At 43.3% G+C, this 16,838-nt stretch overlaps 1 protein-coding gene across 6 annotated transcripts in view; it reads left to right on the top strand.

Moving 5' to 3' along the window:
• Window positions 1–16,838, top strand: part of ENOX1 (ecto-NOX disulfide-thiol exchanger 1) — a 300,621-nt gene that overhangs the window by 205,439 nt on the left and 78,344 nt on the right. For 4 of the 6 annotated variants that reach the window (XM_082365418.1, XM_082365422.1, XM_082365419.1 and 1 more), the window contains exon 12: window positions 804–860. The exons of the other annotated variants lie outside the window; for them this stretch is intronic. In XM_082365418.1, the coding sequence (XP_082221544.1) occupies window positions 804–860 (57 nt within the window). The remainder of the gene's footprint in view (window positions 1–803; window positions 861–16,838) is intronic. 6 annotated transcript variants of the gene reach the window in all.

Below are 16,838 nucleotides of genomic sequence, written 5' to 3' on the forward strand. Positions count from 1 at the left end.
TAAGCATAATAAGCCAGGAAGAAGTACCGGCAAACAGCTGCAAGACCTGCTCCCCTTTGCCCTTATTCTCTGTCTTCATGTGTCTGCTTCAAGTCAGGCTAGGATAAAATGCCAATTAAAGGTTGCCAGAAATCTCCTGATAACTGATTACTCCTAAGCCTTCTGAGGGAGAGGCATTTTCAGATGTTCACTGTTAAAAATCTCATTTGAGAAATAGCTTTTCTTCTAATGCCTCGGTGACCAAGGAGATGTGTTCCCAATTCTTCCTTTCCAAAAAGAAGCAAATCATCTTCTTTTAGACCTCCAGAAACCATGTTAGTCATTCAAATAGGTTCTCAAGGAGGACACGTACAGTAGCACCGCGGCATGTTAAAACAAGGGGAAACACATAATTCTCGAATAATTGTTAGTATAACATCATTTAGCTAGTGGCAACTTGCAAACACTGCAGGGTTTAAATTAATAGCAATACAACGAGGAAATGAAATCGTTTATTATTCTTAAGAACGAATTTTATGCATTTTATGCCTATGGAACTGCCTTCTAATTTATTATTTAAAAATAATGACCAAGGCCCATTTATTTCTTGCCAGCTATCAGGTTTCGTAAAATATTGGCCTCAAACTGGTTTCAGTAAGACTCGTTAGAATTATGTGCTCCATCTGTTTTTTTCTTGTTGGAAGTTTCATAAAGTGCAGCTTCATATAAATCAGGGTTAACAGGATGATATACACTTAGTAGATAATGCTTACTTATTCATTTGGGTTTTTTTGTTTTGTTTTGTTTTTTCTTAAAATCTGCAGTTGAAGGGTACCAAGGAGTTGGTCGAGACCAATGGCCACAGCCATGAGGACACAAATGTAGGTACCACAAACCTGGTGTTTGCTCTTCTTGCTTGGTGTTGGTTGAATGCCCACGAGAATGTGGCACTTTTTAACACAAAGGAAGTCAGAAGCCCTGCGTCTCAGCGGCTTATTAAGATTACTAATGTGTGGTTTGGCAATAAAATATGGTAGGTACTGTTAGCTTAGGTTACCAAATGTCGACATAGAAGTACTTGAGCTAAGGTCTATCGTAAAAATTCTAATCTCAGTGAATTTATTCGAGCCCTTTATATTTTCAAAGCTATAGACCAATGAGGTGTTGGGAGGGCAAATGGAATGAGACCCAATAGGGTAATAAATTGTATATTGCATGCGTATTTATTAAGTTTGCCTGGCAATGAAGAGGGTAGTGAAATGGCTGCTATGCTGAAGAGGTTTCAAAGCAGACCCCTTCTCCCAGAGAAGCCCTTGAAAGCGTACCTTTCTCTGTTTCTGACCCCGATCGGTTGCATGGAACATCTGTCCTCTTGAGACAGAGTCTGATGGTACAGGACCCACTTGGCACTCTGCTTCCTCCTTGGTGTACCTTGAATTTCCCAGTATTAGTCAAGTACTCTCTTTGCCTTGGAAGTTCTTTAGTCTCAGGTGAAATAGTACGCCATGTAGATCATTGTCTCTCCATATGTTGGATGGTTTTGTTTTCGCCTTTTTTTTAAATCTCTTTGATAACTGTATGTATTTGACTATCCTCTTCATAGAAAATGCTTACTAAGCAGTTCTTTTCACATAACACAGAATCAGACATGGTAATGAATGCCTGATTAAGCTAGAGCGAGGAGAAATTATACATTCCATGTTCACTCTTGTTTTAATTATATACAGCAGAGACCCTGACATTCCGAGTACCAAAAAATCCCTCTTAATAACTACTGTTCCTACCAAACAGATATTTAACATATGATGCTTATTGAGAACCTACTGTGTACATGGGACTCTGCTAACTGTGGGAGGGGGTGGTTAGAAAGAAATATAAGGCTTGGTGTCTGCCCTCAAAGAACTTACAACAAAAGGCTGATGAACTAAGGGACACGTGGGCAGGCAATTTACAAGATGTGATACATGTACAGGAAGGTGAGGCAGCTGTGATGTGATGTAGTTTGAAATCTGGACTTTGCTGCTTATTAGCCGTGTCAGCTTGGCAAGTTACTGAACCTCTCTGAGCTTCATTTTCTTCATTTGTAAAACTGACTCTGCAGCCTACCTCAAAAGCTTATCATGATGTAATGAGCTAAGGCACATGGAAATCTTAAGGTGTTGTTATTATGGTTTCTCTGTGCTGGATACTCAAGAACGGCTCCTGGATCTGTGGGATTTGGGTTTGGCTTTGAAGAATACATAGGACTGAGAAAGCAGAAAGTTAGGGAAGGAAGCCATTCACCCAGAGCTCTCCATAGGCAACAGTGTGACCTAAGTAGTGTTTGTCTTCCCGCTCCAGTATTTCATTACCCCATCCTTACCCGAAAACCCCTTTTCAGGATCCTGTTTTCCAGAGACACGTTGCTGCCACGTTTTGAAACTTTCATACGCACCCCCCCTCAGAGTCAGTCCCTCTGTGCCTTCCAAGGAAGCTGCTGTCTAATCCAATAAGCCAGACAAAGTGGCAGTATGTCTCAGTTTCCTGATCTGTAAAACGGGGGTGACATTACCTCCTTTTCCTTCCTTCAGGCTTACTGTGAGAAGCAAATGACATCACTGATGTGGAAGCACTTTGTAATTGTGAGGTTCTAACTACATGGGATGCTGTTAGGATTACAAACTCATCTGCTGATTGAATTCAGTTAGATGCTACGTGGAAAGATAGGCCTGACACAATATCTAGTCTGTAGGCTCTTTCTTGAGAAATGTCAAAAGGTATATATTGTTAAGTGGAAAGAGTGAAAAGAGATCATCTTTAAGGTCTGTTTGTCCTCTCTTAGAGGAAAGTTTTTAACATTTAAAAATACCTCTCTAGAATCCATGACGTGTGCTTTGTAATCAACCCCCAAAGATGACCGTTGAGAAATGGGGTTCAGTCAGGCCAAGCAGGAGACAGGAGCAGCACCCTGCCCGCTGGGGCGGGTTGGGGGAGAGATCTGTGGACTGATGGAGTCTGGTAGCACTTGCCCGACATCTCAACTGGCCGCCTCCTCTCTCACTGAGGACTAGGCTCGTTTGTGCAACTCTAAAAATTGCCTATTCTTTCAAGGGTTTCCCAGTAGGTGGATTATTCACCTGTCCTTCTCTTTTCTGTCTGTCATGTTGTCTCCTTTGGGCAGTTTCCCCAGCACCTCCACTAGGTTGTGTGAAAGAAAAGAAACAAAGATCAGTTATTTTGGCCACACAGTCGGAGCGCTAGCAAAATATTTTAAGATATTTTTAAATGTCTGAAATGAAGTCTACGTGTCATCTGAAGTTTTCATCAGCCCTGTGGTGGTGAAAGGAGAGGGGGCTTTCAAGCCAGACTGAGAGGGTTTGAATCCATTTTGATCACTGAGTAGCCATGTGACCAGAGCCAGTGATTTGACTTTTTTTTTTAAACTTTGGGTTTATTTATTTATTTATTTATTTATTTTGGCTGCGTTGGGTCTTCACCTCTGTACGAGGGCCCTCTCTAGTTGGCGGCAAGTGGGGGCCACTCTTCATCGCGGTGCACGGGCTTCTCACCATCGCGACCTCTCCTGTTGCGGAGCACAGGCTCCAGACGCGCAGGCTCAGTAACTGTGGCTCATGGGCCCAGTTGCTCCACGGCATGTGGGATCTTCCCAGACCAGGGCTTGAACCCGTGTCCCCTGCATTGGCAGGCAGATTGTCAACCACTGCGCCACCAGGGAAGCCCAATTTGACTTTTTTGAACTTCAGTTTCCTCATCCAGCAGCGTACTAAGCGAAACCCCATATATAAACACCTGGCCCAGAGTACGTCCTTGACAAGTATCAATTCCCTCTTCATGCATCAATATCAGCAGTATTCAATACAGTAGGTAGTACTTTGACAGGATGAATTTTAATGCAGATCATGAGCTTTAAAGCTTCTGGCCCAGAGGTTACTGACTGAGACATATAGATTTTTTTTCACCCTGATTATTCACATGCAAGGATAGGAACTGTGTACATTATCATTTATTAATAATAATTAGATAGTGGGCTGGTGCTGGCTTAGCTGGGTATTCTTGTGAGAATTAACAGTTGCTTTCTTAAAGCAATATATTTTATTGGAAAAGGAAAAGGTTTGTATGAAACTGGAAAATTACAGAAAAGTATACAAAAAGGTAGAGAAAAATAAGTTAATATCTCATTACTCAGAGATAGTCACCATCAGTATTTTATTTTAGTTCTTCCCAGTCACGTGCATGTATATGACCAGAAGGGAAAAAACCATAAATAAATGAACCAATAAATATGATCACAGTGTCTTCCATTTTGTACCTTATTGATTTCTCATTATACCATGAGTAGTCTTCTTGTCAGTAAATGTTCCTCAAAGACATGGTGCTTAATGGCTGTGTAATGTAGATATGAACTAACTGAACCACGTGCCTATGTGTTAGGCATTTAACTTCCTATTTTTTTTTTAATTTTATAAATAATGCCGTGATTAACACATCCATAAATCTTGGTCTGCATTGCTCATATTTGTTTCTGGGGGATTCTGTATATTAATAGCTGTGTCATGAAGTCTGGCAGGGAGATTCAGACTTAACAGAACTGTTGGGCATTCAGAATGTTAGTGTGACAGATGCACACGTGCGGCTCAAAGATGTGTCCGGTCTTGCAACTTAATAACTCTTTTGCCTGTTTAGTCTCAAGAGCCAAGCTTATGGGACGCGCTAGCTGCACCTAGAGTCAGTCAGTTACTAATTATTTTCTATTGTTTTTATATTTTATTGGGCAACGACAATATCTGACTAACACCTTGTTCAGTATTCTTGAGGTCCCCAAACAGAGGCACCCTTACAAAGCCCACCCTTGTCCCCGTGTGCAAGACCTTCTGTGAGCTCACGCCCATGAGAAGAGGTTTCTGAAAGGCTAATCTAAAAGCATTAGACCCAGAAGCTGAGATCAATTGCAAAGACCTTTTCTCCAAGAGGACTGCACTTAAGATTTGAAACAGGTTTTTCCTTGTATTTGGAACTGGATATATTTTAGTATACCCAAGTTTAAAACTAGCCTTTAGTACAGATCCTTCAGAGATTTCAGTTATTCCAGAACCAATTTTCTTTCCTCAAAAGCAAAGCTATGATTTTTCTTTTGGTCTCTGTCTCCGAGCTCTCTCTTAAACCCTAGGATTGCTGAATAACTAACCTGGTCCCTGGTCATTATGTATAACAGATATCAAAATCTTAAATTAAAAACTTTTAAAATTTAATTTAAAATTAAATTTACTATTAATTTAATTACTTTATTGAATGTAATTAATTTGATATCTGTCCTCACCTTGCATCTCTTTTGATGACCTTCCTCCCAGGTACCTCCCAGAGGTATCACCACCCATGATCCTTAGCGTGCATATGTTCAGCGAGAAAGTGGAAGGGAAAGGAGAGGATGCAAGAAATCCTAGTTGCAGGAACAACTAGGAGGAATCAAATAAAGTGGCTACTTAAGCCAGCAACGTATAGAACAATTTGGTCTAGAAGCTTTCCATGAATTTTTTTCTCCCCCCTCTTTGTTTCTGCTACAGGAAAGCTTTTACCGCCCCCTCCTCTACTTGCATAATTCAAGCTCACACACTGGAGTTACAAAAATCATTTGCAGCCTGTAAAGAGGTTGAATTTGTGGCACTGAAGGTTACCACTGTCTAGTGGAACACCTTTCCCACCCAACAATAAAACAAAAAACACAAAAGAGAAAAGATTTTTCAGTTTTTCACGTTGTCTCTGTAAGTAAGTAAGTCCTCAAGTTGTCTTTAAATTTGTCAGAGTAAAGATGTTAAGAGCATATGGAAGAGATACTGTGTGCAGAACAGTCTTCAAGTTTAGTACACGCTGCGGCAGAAAGCTACCGTTAACCGTGTATTCTAATGATGCCTATGGCGGAACCTCTGCTAGTGTCGAGCCCTTGGCCCAGTTGCAGAATGTGCTTACCATCCTTCGGGTACGTAAGCACAAGAGAGTATATACATACTGATGTATCAAACAAGGCTAAAGAAAAAGAAAAACCCCACAGGAAATTGGGACCATAGTCTCAGAGGACAAAGACAACTCAGGCTCTATCCTTCCCTCCTGTAACTTCTGGCCTGCTCTTGGAGGCCCCGATCTTGAACTGGAGGAGGAGTAGATGAGACAGTGAGAAACACCTCAGCACAAAGGTCTGTCCCTCCCTCGCCCCATTCCACGGGCTCCATGGCAGGGAACTGGAGCACCTGCTGACACCGGGGGTGAGACTGCAGACGCCACGGTCCTTCCAGCCCCTGGGGGTCTTTCTTCTCACCATCTCACTGCCTGAGGCTGTACGAAGGCCCCCAGTCTGTGTTTCAACACAGTCTTCCATCCCCCCCCCTTTTTTTTTTTTAATTTTATTGGAGTCTGGTTGATTGACAATGTTGTGTTAGTTTCAGGTGTACAGCAAAGTGATTCAGTTATACATATACGTATATTCATTCTTGTTTAGATTCTTTTCTCATATAGGTTATCAGAAAATATTGAGTAGAGTTCCCTCTACTATACAGTAGATCCTTGTTGGTTATCTGTCTTATACATAGTAGTGTATATGTTCATCCCAAGCTCCTGATTTATCCTTCCCTGCCACGTTTCCCCTTTGGTAACCATAAGTTTGTTTTCGCTATCTGAAAGTCTGTTTTGTAAATAAGTTCATTTGTATCATTTTTTAAAAATTAGATTCCACATATCAGTGATATCATATTATATTTGTCTTTCTCTGTCTGACTTACTTCACCTTCCATCCCTTTTTGACTCAATAAATCAACAAGACTTCATTGAAGGAGGCAGCGGAGTGTAGAGATTAAGAACAGATCTGGGCACCAAGTAGCCTGGCTTTAGTCCTGGTTCCGCCATTTACTGTCTGGGGGCCCCTGGGCCATTCATTGCACCCTGCGCCACCATTTTTTTCACTTCTAAAATGAAGGTAGTGACTGCAGCTACCTCATAGGGTTATTGTGAGCATTGCTAAGCAGTGCTGACGTGGCTGGGAAGCGTTGGGAATTATTATTGCTCCATCCTTCCACGTGCCAGGTGCTGTGCTGGGCTCTGGAGATCCATCGGTGACTAATATAGACGTGGTTCCTGCCCTACATGGAGCTGACTCTGTCATCGTGCCCCGCTCTCACCAAAACTTGCTTGTCCTCTGTCTCATTCCATCAGGACTCACTCTCCACCTTTGGGTCAATATCACAGTGCGAATAATGAATGGGCTTGAGGTAGCTGGTTTGCACATTTCCCTAAACTCTCTGGAGACAAGACCTTTATTGGAAGGATTGGGTCCATGGGGAGGAGGGTCTGAGGGGAATGGTATATACGTGTAGGTATGTAGGGAGCTTTGAGACCCCTGAAAATCTCAACTGGAAAATCCGTAGCCACTTTGTCTTCCTTCAGGGAGAGATGGACCCATGTCTGTAGCTGCCTGAGGTCACCCTTGCTCTGCAGATGTCTAAAATCAGGAAGGGGGACTTTTCACGGACTGATATTTCCTTTAGCCTGTAATATATGGCCCCATTCACGTATTAAATGCTCACACCCAGACTCTGGCCTTTCGTTCCAGTTACAGCCTCTGTAACGTTGCTTTTCTCCTGCTGGTGCTTCCGTTTCCACCTCTACCCCGACTCCACCCTCGTGCGCCCACCCAGCTGCCTTCTTCCAGCTAGTTTACCATGTTTTCTGCTGTGAATTAGCCGTATCCCCGCCATTTGCTGTGAAATCCAGAATTGCATGGGAAAAAAACCACACACATCCCAACTCAGCCCCCTCGGAGAGGATTGATGGTCGGAGGAGACCCTGTTCATAAACTCTCTTCTCAGCATGTGCCCCAAGGAAGGATGAGAGAGGGAACTGCTGTCAAAGTTGGACAAAGCTGGCTTCAGGGTTAGTGTTTTTGTTTCCAGTAAACACTCGAGAAGTTTCCTTACCAGGAGCCTCACTGCCAACCCACCATGTGTTCCCACAGCTGGAGCTGGGCCTACAGTTGGTCCTTTTTGTCAGGACGGGAGCTGGTTGGACCTGCTTGGCCATTAGAGGATTTGGAGCATGTAATAGGATTAGTGCATGTTTAATAAAGCTGACAGGTTGAGTTTGGAGACATGAAAAGACCTTCTCCCCCCAGGTCAGGTTAGACAAAAACAGCCGAAGTAGACATAAATTTCAGTGCTGACTGAAATGGTCTGACACAGACATGGATACCTATATAGCTAAAATCAAGATCTGAAACCAAAATTTTCCACTCTGGAGACAAATATACTTCCCCCAAAAGGTTAATGATAATCCTACGTGATGCAGAAGCAAAAGCAATTGTTTAGAATGGAAGATTGGTAACTTTTATAAATCCAGTACCCACACACACACACAAATGCTCTTATCTTAAAAGAGCCATTTTCTTTTTGTGGAAAATATAAAGAAAACAATCATCTGCAATCTTACCACTCAGAAATTAGTGTTTACACTTCTTTGTGTTTCCTTCAGCTTTGCCTATGTGCACATATATACATTTTTACCAAATTTACAGCATATTATATGGGCAGTTTTACAGCCATACATTTTTTTTCATTATAAATCATGAGCATTTCCCCATGTTATTAAATGTTTTCTTAATACAACTTTTAATGACTGCCTAATACTTCATGCCACAGATGTGCTGTAGTGTATTTAATCAGTCCCTGCTGTGGGACTTTAAAATATTTGTTTTTGCTGTCATGGATAGTGTGCAATGAGTATTCTTTAACAATGTATTAGTTAATACATCCACCATTTAAGCACTTTTGAAATGGGGATGCTTTTCCATTTGAATGGGATTTAGGGATAGAGGGAGATCCACCAACTCTTTAAAAAGATTAAAGCTCAGCCCCTACATGGTAAGCGATGAGATAAACAACCAGTAATATTGTCTGGATGTGACCACATAGAGAGGATACTGAGTTCTTCAACAGGAGATGAAAATAGCTCCCAAGAATGTCTGCATTCTGAAGAGAAAGGCAAATGGTATAGCCTTCGTGAATGATTTAGAAGAATGATACTGAAACATGTTATTGGGGGTTTTGTGCTGTGAACTAGAGCATCTTCCTGGTGGTCTAGGGATGGCAGAACCTGTTCTCTGTGTGGATCCCAAACCCAGGCCACCCCTACCCAAATGAGGCTTGTCCACCCTCTCCAGAGAATACATGAGATTGAGAAGAACGTCCAAGTAAAAGGACAACATGAGTTCTAAGCCCAAACAGAACCTTAACTTTTTATTTCTAATATGGCCAAGAAGATACATGGAAACTCAAAACCATCAACAAGAGATGCACACAGGAATATACAGACATGACTTGAGTGCAGGCAATATCATTTTAAAGTGTAATAAACCTAGAGAGCTAAGTCACAGGAACCGGGCCTCCCAGGAGATACAGCTTAGCACTGCCTGATGTGCTGCTCAGAACGGAACAGGAGGAAAGTTGAGGAGCATTTATGAAAAAAGCCAGGCGCCCAAAAGGTGGACAGAAGCAGTTCGTTCTAGTGCCTCTGGAAGATGGTAGGGGAAAGTGAGGCACCTCCTCTCACACAGCTTCGGTTCCTGCTGACATATCACCAGGATTAGTGACCTGAAAACAGCAGGGAACAGAGACTCACCAGGAGATGAGCGTCGCCTCTTGTTAGTTGTCTATGTTTTTTGTTTTTTTAAATAAATTTATTTATTTATTTATTTTTGGCTGCATTGGGTCTTTGTTGCTGCGTGCGGGCTTTCTCTAGTTGCGGCGAGCGGGGGCTACTCTTCATCGCGGTGCATGGGCTTCTCATTGTCGTGGCTTCTCTTGTTGCAGAGCACAGGCTCTAGACGCGCAGGCTCAGTAGTTGTGGCATGCAGGCTCAGTAGTTGTGGCATGCGGGCTCAGTAGTTGTGGCTCATGGGCTCTAGAGCACAGGCTCAGCAGTTGTGCCTCACGGGCTTAGTTGCTCTGCGGCATGTGGGATCTTCCCGGACCAGGGCTCGAACCTGTGTCCCCTGCATTGGCAGGTGGATTCTTAACCACTGCACCACCAGGGAAGCCCAGTTGTCTATGTTTCTCAGGAGCTATAGGGCTTCCTAGACACTTGTTGTTGTTTTTAGAATATTAAATGTTCTACAGTGATTTGTACACTCCTAGTTTCTGCTAAGCACAGAGACCAGGAGAGGGAGAGGTGTGAAATGTGCCGGCCAGGGCTGGGGTCAGCGTGGCTCGGCTCACCGTCCTGACGCTGGTCTTGCTCAAGGATTCTCTGCTCAGCTCTCCCTGGGTCTCAGGAGGGTTCTGTAACGCTGCAAACAGGGCAGTCATTCTCTCTCACCACACGCGCTGCTCGTCTCCAGCCCTCGTCCATCACAGGGCCACAGAACTCACTAGACTGTGGTATTTCCTTGAGGAAATGTGTAGGAGGAGGACAAAGAAGGAAAGCAGTTGGAAAGGTGGAAAGAAGAAACAAGGGGGAGAGGGGCGGAAAAGACTGTACCGGGAAGAGTCTTCCTAAGTTTCATCACTTTCTGCTGTTACCATCCCACCCGTCCCTGCCAACTCGAGTAGCGAAACGGCCTTCACCAAAGGTGTGTTTGTAGTTGCCTGACTATGCCCACGTAATGAAAACTCTACCCCAAAAGCAGTTTATCCTGGAATTCGAAGCAAACAACTCAGATCTTAATCTGCAGATGCAATACTGATGGGCTTCCTGCGGGTAACTACAAAGGTCAGACTTGGAAATACTACTTGGAAATTTCCGACTACCCATGAGCAAGTGAAGCGCGTGCTACTCCTTCAGCCTTGCTCTGACGGAGGCGCCCCTCTCCATTCCCCCCGCCCTGTCTAGGACCTGAGAGGTGGGAATCGGCCCCAGCTGTGAGTTCACCGCCAAATGCAGCCTCCCCTCCCTCCCTCCTGGCCTGCCCTCCCCTCCCAGAGGGGCACCCAGCCACACTGCTCTCCCAGGCACCAGGCGCCCTGTTTGCAGCCCCCTGGAACTTCCTCGGGCCACACCTCAGCCTGAACTCCCTCCGTGGCTTTCTTCCTAATTCAGGCAGAGCAGACGTTGAGCCGGGGAGGAAAGCTACTGCCCCTGCCCAGTGGAAGAGGCCTTCACATTTTACGTTCCTTCTAGAAAGACTCATCAGCCTTGGAACACTTAATAGGTTTTGTGGTTGTTGCTGTTTTAAGATTTCTCTTCTTTTTTTTTTTTTTTCCTTCCCCCAAGAAAATCCTCTAAGCCTCAGCCTTCCCAGCCCTGAAGTTGCCCTTGTAGGAGAGATCTGTGGCCACGATGCTGCGTCACTGTCATTTTTATTGTTATGTCAGCTTCCTTGTGAGATTTCAGAGTGCCTTTCTTTGTCTGGACAGTTTCCAGACTGTTTGGTGTATGCTAATGAGCTACTTACATTTATGAGACTCTCAGAATCTAATTTGCACAGTTTCTTGCCAATGCCAGCTTTGAGAAAGATGACTTGAAACTAGGAGAAAGGTCTGCAAGTGCGACCTATGTAAAGCCCCCAAACCTATGTGGGTGGAATCCCCTGCTCCCCTCACCACACGTGCACACACACACACAAGTATAACATGTCTCACCGCTGTAAGCTTAGGTATTGTTCCTGGACATTTTCTTTTTTTTTTTTTAAATAAATTTATTTATTTATTTATGGCTGCGTTGGGTCTTCGTTGCTGCGCACGGGCTTTCTCTAGTTGCGGCGAGCGGGGGCTACTCTTTGTTGTGGTGCGCGGGCTTCTCATTGCAGTGGCTTCTCTTGTTGTGGAGCACGGGTCTAGGTGCACGAGCTTCAGTAGTTGTGGCTCGCAGGCTCAGTAGTTGTGGCTCACAGGCTTCAGTAATTGTGGCACACAGGCTCTAGAGCGCAGGCTCAGTAGTTGCGGCGCACGGGCCTAGTTGCTCCGCGGCACGTGGGATCTTCCAGGACCAGGGCTCGAACACGTGTCCCCCGCATTGGCAGGCAGACTCTTAACCACTGCTCCACCAGGGAAGCCTGTTCCTGGACACTTTACACAGCAATATTCAAGTTGGTCCCCTTGGTAAGAACAGAATAACTGTTGGCCTGCTATTGGGAATAACTGTTGACCTGGGATCCTGAATAAATAAATGACTTTAGTCAACAGGTCGAATTCAGCTAGGTGCACCATACATGAAAAACTCTAAATAGTTAGATTTTTTTATTGGTAATTCAGCTTTCCTCCATCTATCATGTCATGCTTTTTGCCGGCAATGCAAATTCTGCTGTGTTGAAGCCCAGCTCAATTCCTACTTCTTGGGGCCTTATCCTAAGATCAGCCCAAATCAATTACCATCTTCTTCATATTCCCACAGTATTTATCATTATCCCAAACATTCTGAACAACCCAGTTATGACACGCCTAGCTTCTCAACTCAGGTGTAAGTGCCTTTAGGGCAGGTAATGTGTAGGTATGTGTTACAGAACCTAACAGAGTGATGAACCTATGTAGGTGGGCACATTTGTAATACATTTATAACACTTGTTGACTGATGACTGAGTGGAGGTAGAAATTCCAGCCACCTCAGACAGCTCTGTGAATCTGTTTGGCCTGATTAGGTGAGAAATGCAAACCCTTCCTTATCTATATCATCTGCAGGTGATCTTGAGGATTAAGCACATCTCGTTGCAGTTCAGTTTAAGATGTGTACAGAAGTCTTGCCGACTGTGAAAGTTAGAATTGAGGTAGTAGGGATCACTCATCCAACTTTCTTATTTTACAGCTTTAATTTGGTGTAAGTATTCTTGCCTATGGCTATGCGTCTGTGAGTCTCACATTCTCTAAGGCAATACTTCCCAAACTTTAGTAGGCAACAGAATCAAAAGGAGAGCTTCGTAAAGCACAGATTGCTGGGCTCCCCACTTAGAGTTTGAGATGGGGAGGGTTTGGGCTGAGGCCTGAGAATTTGCTAATAAGCTCCCAGGGCCATCAGTCTGCAGACCACACTTTGGGTAACTACTGCCTGCTATCAACTCCAGTTCAGATTAGGTGCTGCTAGGGGCTTCCACAGCCCGCAAGGCCAACCCTTGTCATAGTTACATCACACTGTCTTTTGATATATTTTACATGCCTGTCCATACTCTAGACTCTTAGGTTCTTTGAGAGCAGGAACCACTATTATTCATCTTTGAACCTTATCTAGCACAAAACCAACCATATAGCAGGTGCTCAATACATATTTGATGGATGAGAGAGTGGTGGAGGTTCGATAAATTCTAATCGAATTATACTGAACTGAGGTGTCCAGAGACTTTAGTCTAAGTGTTGAACTTTGCTGTGATTCAATCCCCAAAAGAAAATATACAGTTACTAATTGCCAGACTCTGGTTTATAAGAAATCACAGCCATTTGGAGAATACACAAAAGATAGGTGGACTCACAACTAGCTGCTCCTGTGTCCACCCAAGTCCACACGATGGGCAGTGCGGTGTTGTAGACAGAGTGCTGTGTGTTGGGAGCACACACGATCACAGCCTGGTCACCATCCTCAAGGAGCACATGGCCCATTGTGGAGACAGCAGATGCTGAAAAGGGAAATCACCAAACACTGGCTTCAGTGTTCTCAGCAAGGAAAGGACTTGGGCTGGGATTAGGGGCTTGAACGAAGTCCAGAAGTTGTGATTCCCTGAGAAGTAACTTGGACAGAAGGCAGTATAGACTAATAGCTCCAAAGTCTGGCTACCTGGGGCCCGGTTTTACAGCCCCTACTCTCTAGGTATGTGAGCTGAGGAAAGTACTTAGCTTATTTGTGCCTCAATTTTATCATCTGTAAAATGGGGATAATAGCAGGACCAACACCTGGCATCTACCAGGCACTCAGCAAGGGCTAGCTATTAGTATTATAATCATTGCCCTTATTCATACTATTTTTTAATTCAGAGGACCCCAAATTCTACATCCATCATGAACCATGCATCAGCAATCCAGACCACTTTGTTCTTGGAGCAGTTCTCATAGGTGGCATATGCAAGAAGGCAGTGAGAAGAGAGAACTGGATTTTGGTGTGTTGGGGAGGGGAGACTATTTAATGTTTACTAAGATCTCACAGTATGGCTGGCAAACCTTGTAAAATTTGATTTTACTTTAATAATAATTAAATGTCTCTCTTTCCCATTTATCAGATTGCATCCCATCTATTCTCATGACCTAATTTACCTCTATAAAGGTCAAAAAGGCTCTGAATTTTAATATTATCATTAGTAACGTAAACTCAGCAGGTGAAAATTATGATAGTGAGTGCTTTATAGCAGAGAAAAATACGAAATGTCATACTGAGAAATGGACTGGGAAAATAACACGCCAAGAGCACCATAATGCAATTAATCTTTACCAACAGTAGAGTCAGTATTATACAAGGTGAATCAAACTGACTAATTCTGGATGCACATACATACATTTAAAAGTATTTCGCTTTACCTTCTGTTTGCTGCTCCATTTTTATTGGTTAAGGAGATTTTTCACGTCAGTACTTTTTCAGGCTACAAAGGGTAGCCTCACTTGTGTAGATACAGTAGTATGGGTTACATTTTTTACGTATTGAAGAGAAACACACAACCGTTTTTGAGATCAAGTGTATTTTTTTTCACTTGGCAACAGTTATGGCGGCATATAGTGAAACTAAAATAAAACACTACAACCTACACTTTAAACAATGAATGGAGCTAAAGGAGGGATAATCCTGTTTTTTCAAATAAGAATTAAACAACTATATATATATATATATATATATATATATATATATATATATAATATATATATTATATATATATTATATATACATACATATATATATACACACACACACACAACTATATATATATACATTCATGTGTGTGTATATATATTACATAATATTATATATATGAGTATGTGGGAGGAGGGTTATATATAAAATATGAAAGGTAAATATCTGAATGTTAATAGTGCTTATATCTGAGTGGTAGAATTCCAGTTAATTTTTAAAATCTATATTCTGTAAATTTTCCGCCAATATATATATTTATAAAGAGAAAACCAAGAAACGTTATTATTAAGAATTAACCTGGCATGGACATATATACAATACCAAATGTAAAACAGATAGCTAGTGGGAAGCAGCCGCATAGCACAGGGAGATCAGCTTGGTGCTTTGTGACCACCTAGAGGGGTGGGATAGGGAGGGTGGGAGGGAGACGCAAGAGGGAGGAGATATGGGGATATATGTATATGTAGAGCTGATTCACTTTGTTATAAAGCAGAAACTAACACACCATTGTACAGCAATTATACTCCAATAAAGATGTTTAAAAAAAAAAAAAGAATTAACGTGAACTAGAGAATTATCTTAAATTGTAAAAAGGAAAAGAAAGGGAAAAGTTTATAAGCTTATATTATGGTCTCCAAAAAAAAAGTTAGTATTTAATTTAAAAACATATTGAAAGCACTAATAATAGATACAAACTCAAAGTTAACTTTTTACTGTCTCAATCTAAAGTAGTAAAGAAATTATTTTACTTTAAAATGATGCTACAGCAAATACATTTAGGGACCAGAAGAATGTAAAATACCCAAAGCGACTGCATTGGTTTTTTTCCCTCTCCATTATATGTAGTCCTCCTAGACTTCTGGGAAATCACTCCCAGCCAAGGGTACTGACCAGATCCTGTGACTGTCTGTCTCACCTATGAAGTTCATCCTCTCTGGGTAATAACAGATTCATTCAACAGATATTACCGAGAGTCTACCATTTATTCTTTCAAAAAATATTGGTTGAAGATTTACCGTGTGCAGGGGACTGTGCTAGCGACTGAGGACATTGTCGCTTTGTAGAGAAATGACTGCAGGTGGCGCAGGCACACGAAGTCCAGGCAGAGACACTCTGAGGGTGGCAGGGACAACTCTTCCCGTTACCTGCGGGGAGGGGGAGAGACACGGCAGATGGGCTGGAGAGCCCCTGCCAGCCCAGATGCTATCCTGAGCCTATGACCCATATTTCCAGCTGCCTTTCCAAGACCTCACATCCAGTATTTGTGAAATACTGGAGCCAGTGCTTCTCATTCTTTGTGACCTCTGATTCTAGCATCATTATTCTGCTAGTGGTCCAGACTTTGCTGAAATTTTTTTAATTCTTTCCTCTGCTTCACACACAGAATCTGTCCATTCTTCCTTTAGAATGGCTTCTGTATCCCCTGCTTTTCTCTCTTATCCCATCACCTCAGTGGTTCTGCTTTATTATCACATACTTGGGGTATGGCTGGGGCTCCCCCGGTCCCCCTGCCCGAGTCTCTTCACCTGCTTGGCCGGTCCTGCCCGTGGCCCTCACTTGGTCTTTGGAGCGCTGCCTCGACCTCGGCTTTCCCCCGCACACATCTTCCAAACTGCATGCCTGTTGCACGGACCGTGGTTACAAGTCACGCTTGTCCAAAGGACAAGGTGTCACCACCTAACAGCAGCAGAGAGCCAGGCCCATCCCAGCTGACACTGCTCCTGGGCCAGGCCCCTGCTGCCTTTCTGCTCTGCTCCCCTTTGCATTCACGATTGCACCCGAGCCACCGCTCATCAGCCAGCCTGGAGCCCCTGCTGGCCGCCCAAGAGGCCTGGACTGCTGGCAGCCCTCAGAAGGGGATGGCGTCCCAGTGCTCAACAGGCATTTTTCAGTTGACAAGGACTGTAATAGGCTGACATTACAGTCCATTCAAGAGAGGCAGCCCAGCACAGTGGTTAAGAGTCTGGAGTGAGACAGCATCGGTTCACATCCCGAGTCTGCTTCTCACTACTTGTGTGACCTTAGACGTCTAAGTCCTTGGCCTCTCCATTCCTCATTTTCCT

This window comes from Balaenoptera borealis, assembly GCF_965194805.1.
Source record: "Balaenoptera borealis genome assembly, chromosome: 18".
Lineage (NCBI taxonomy): Eukaryota > Metazoa > Chordata > Mammalia > Artiodactyla > Balaenopteridae > Balaenoptera > Balaenoptera borealis.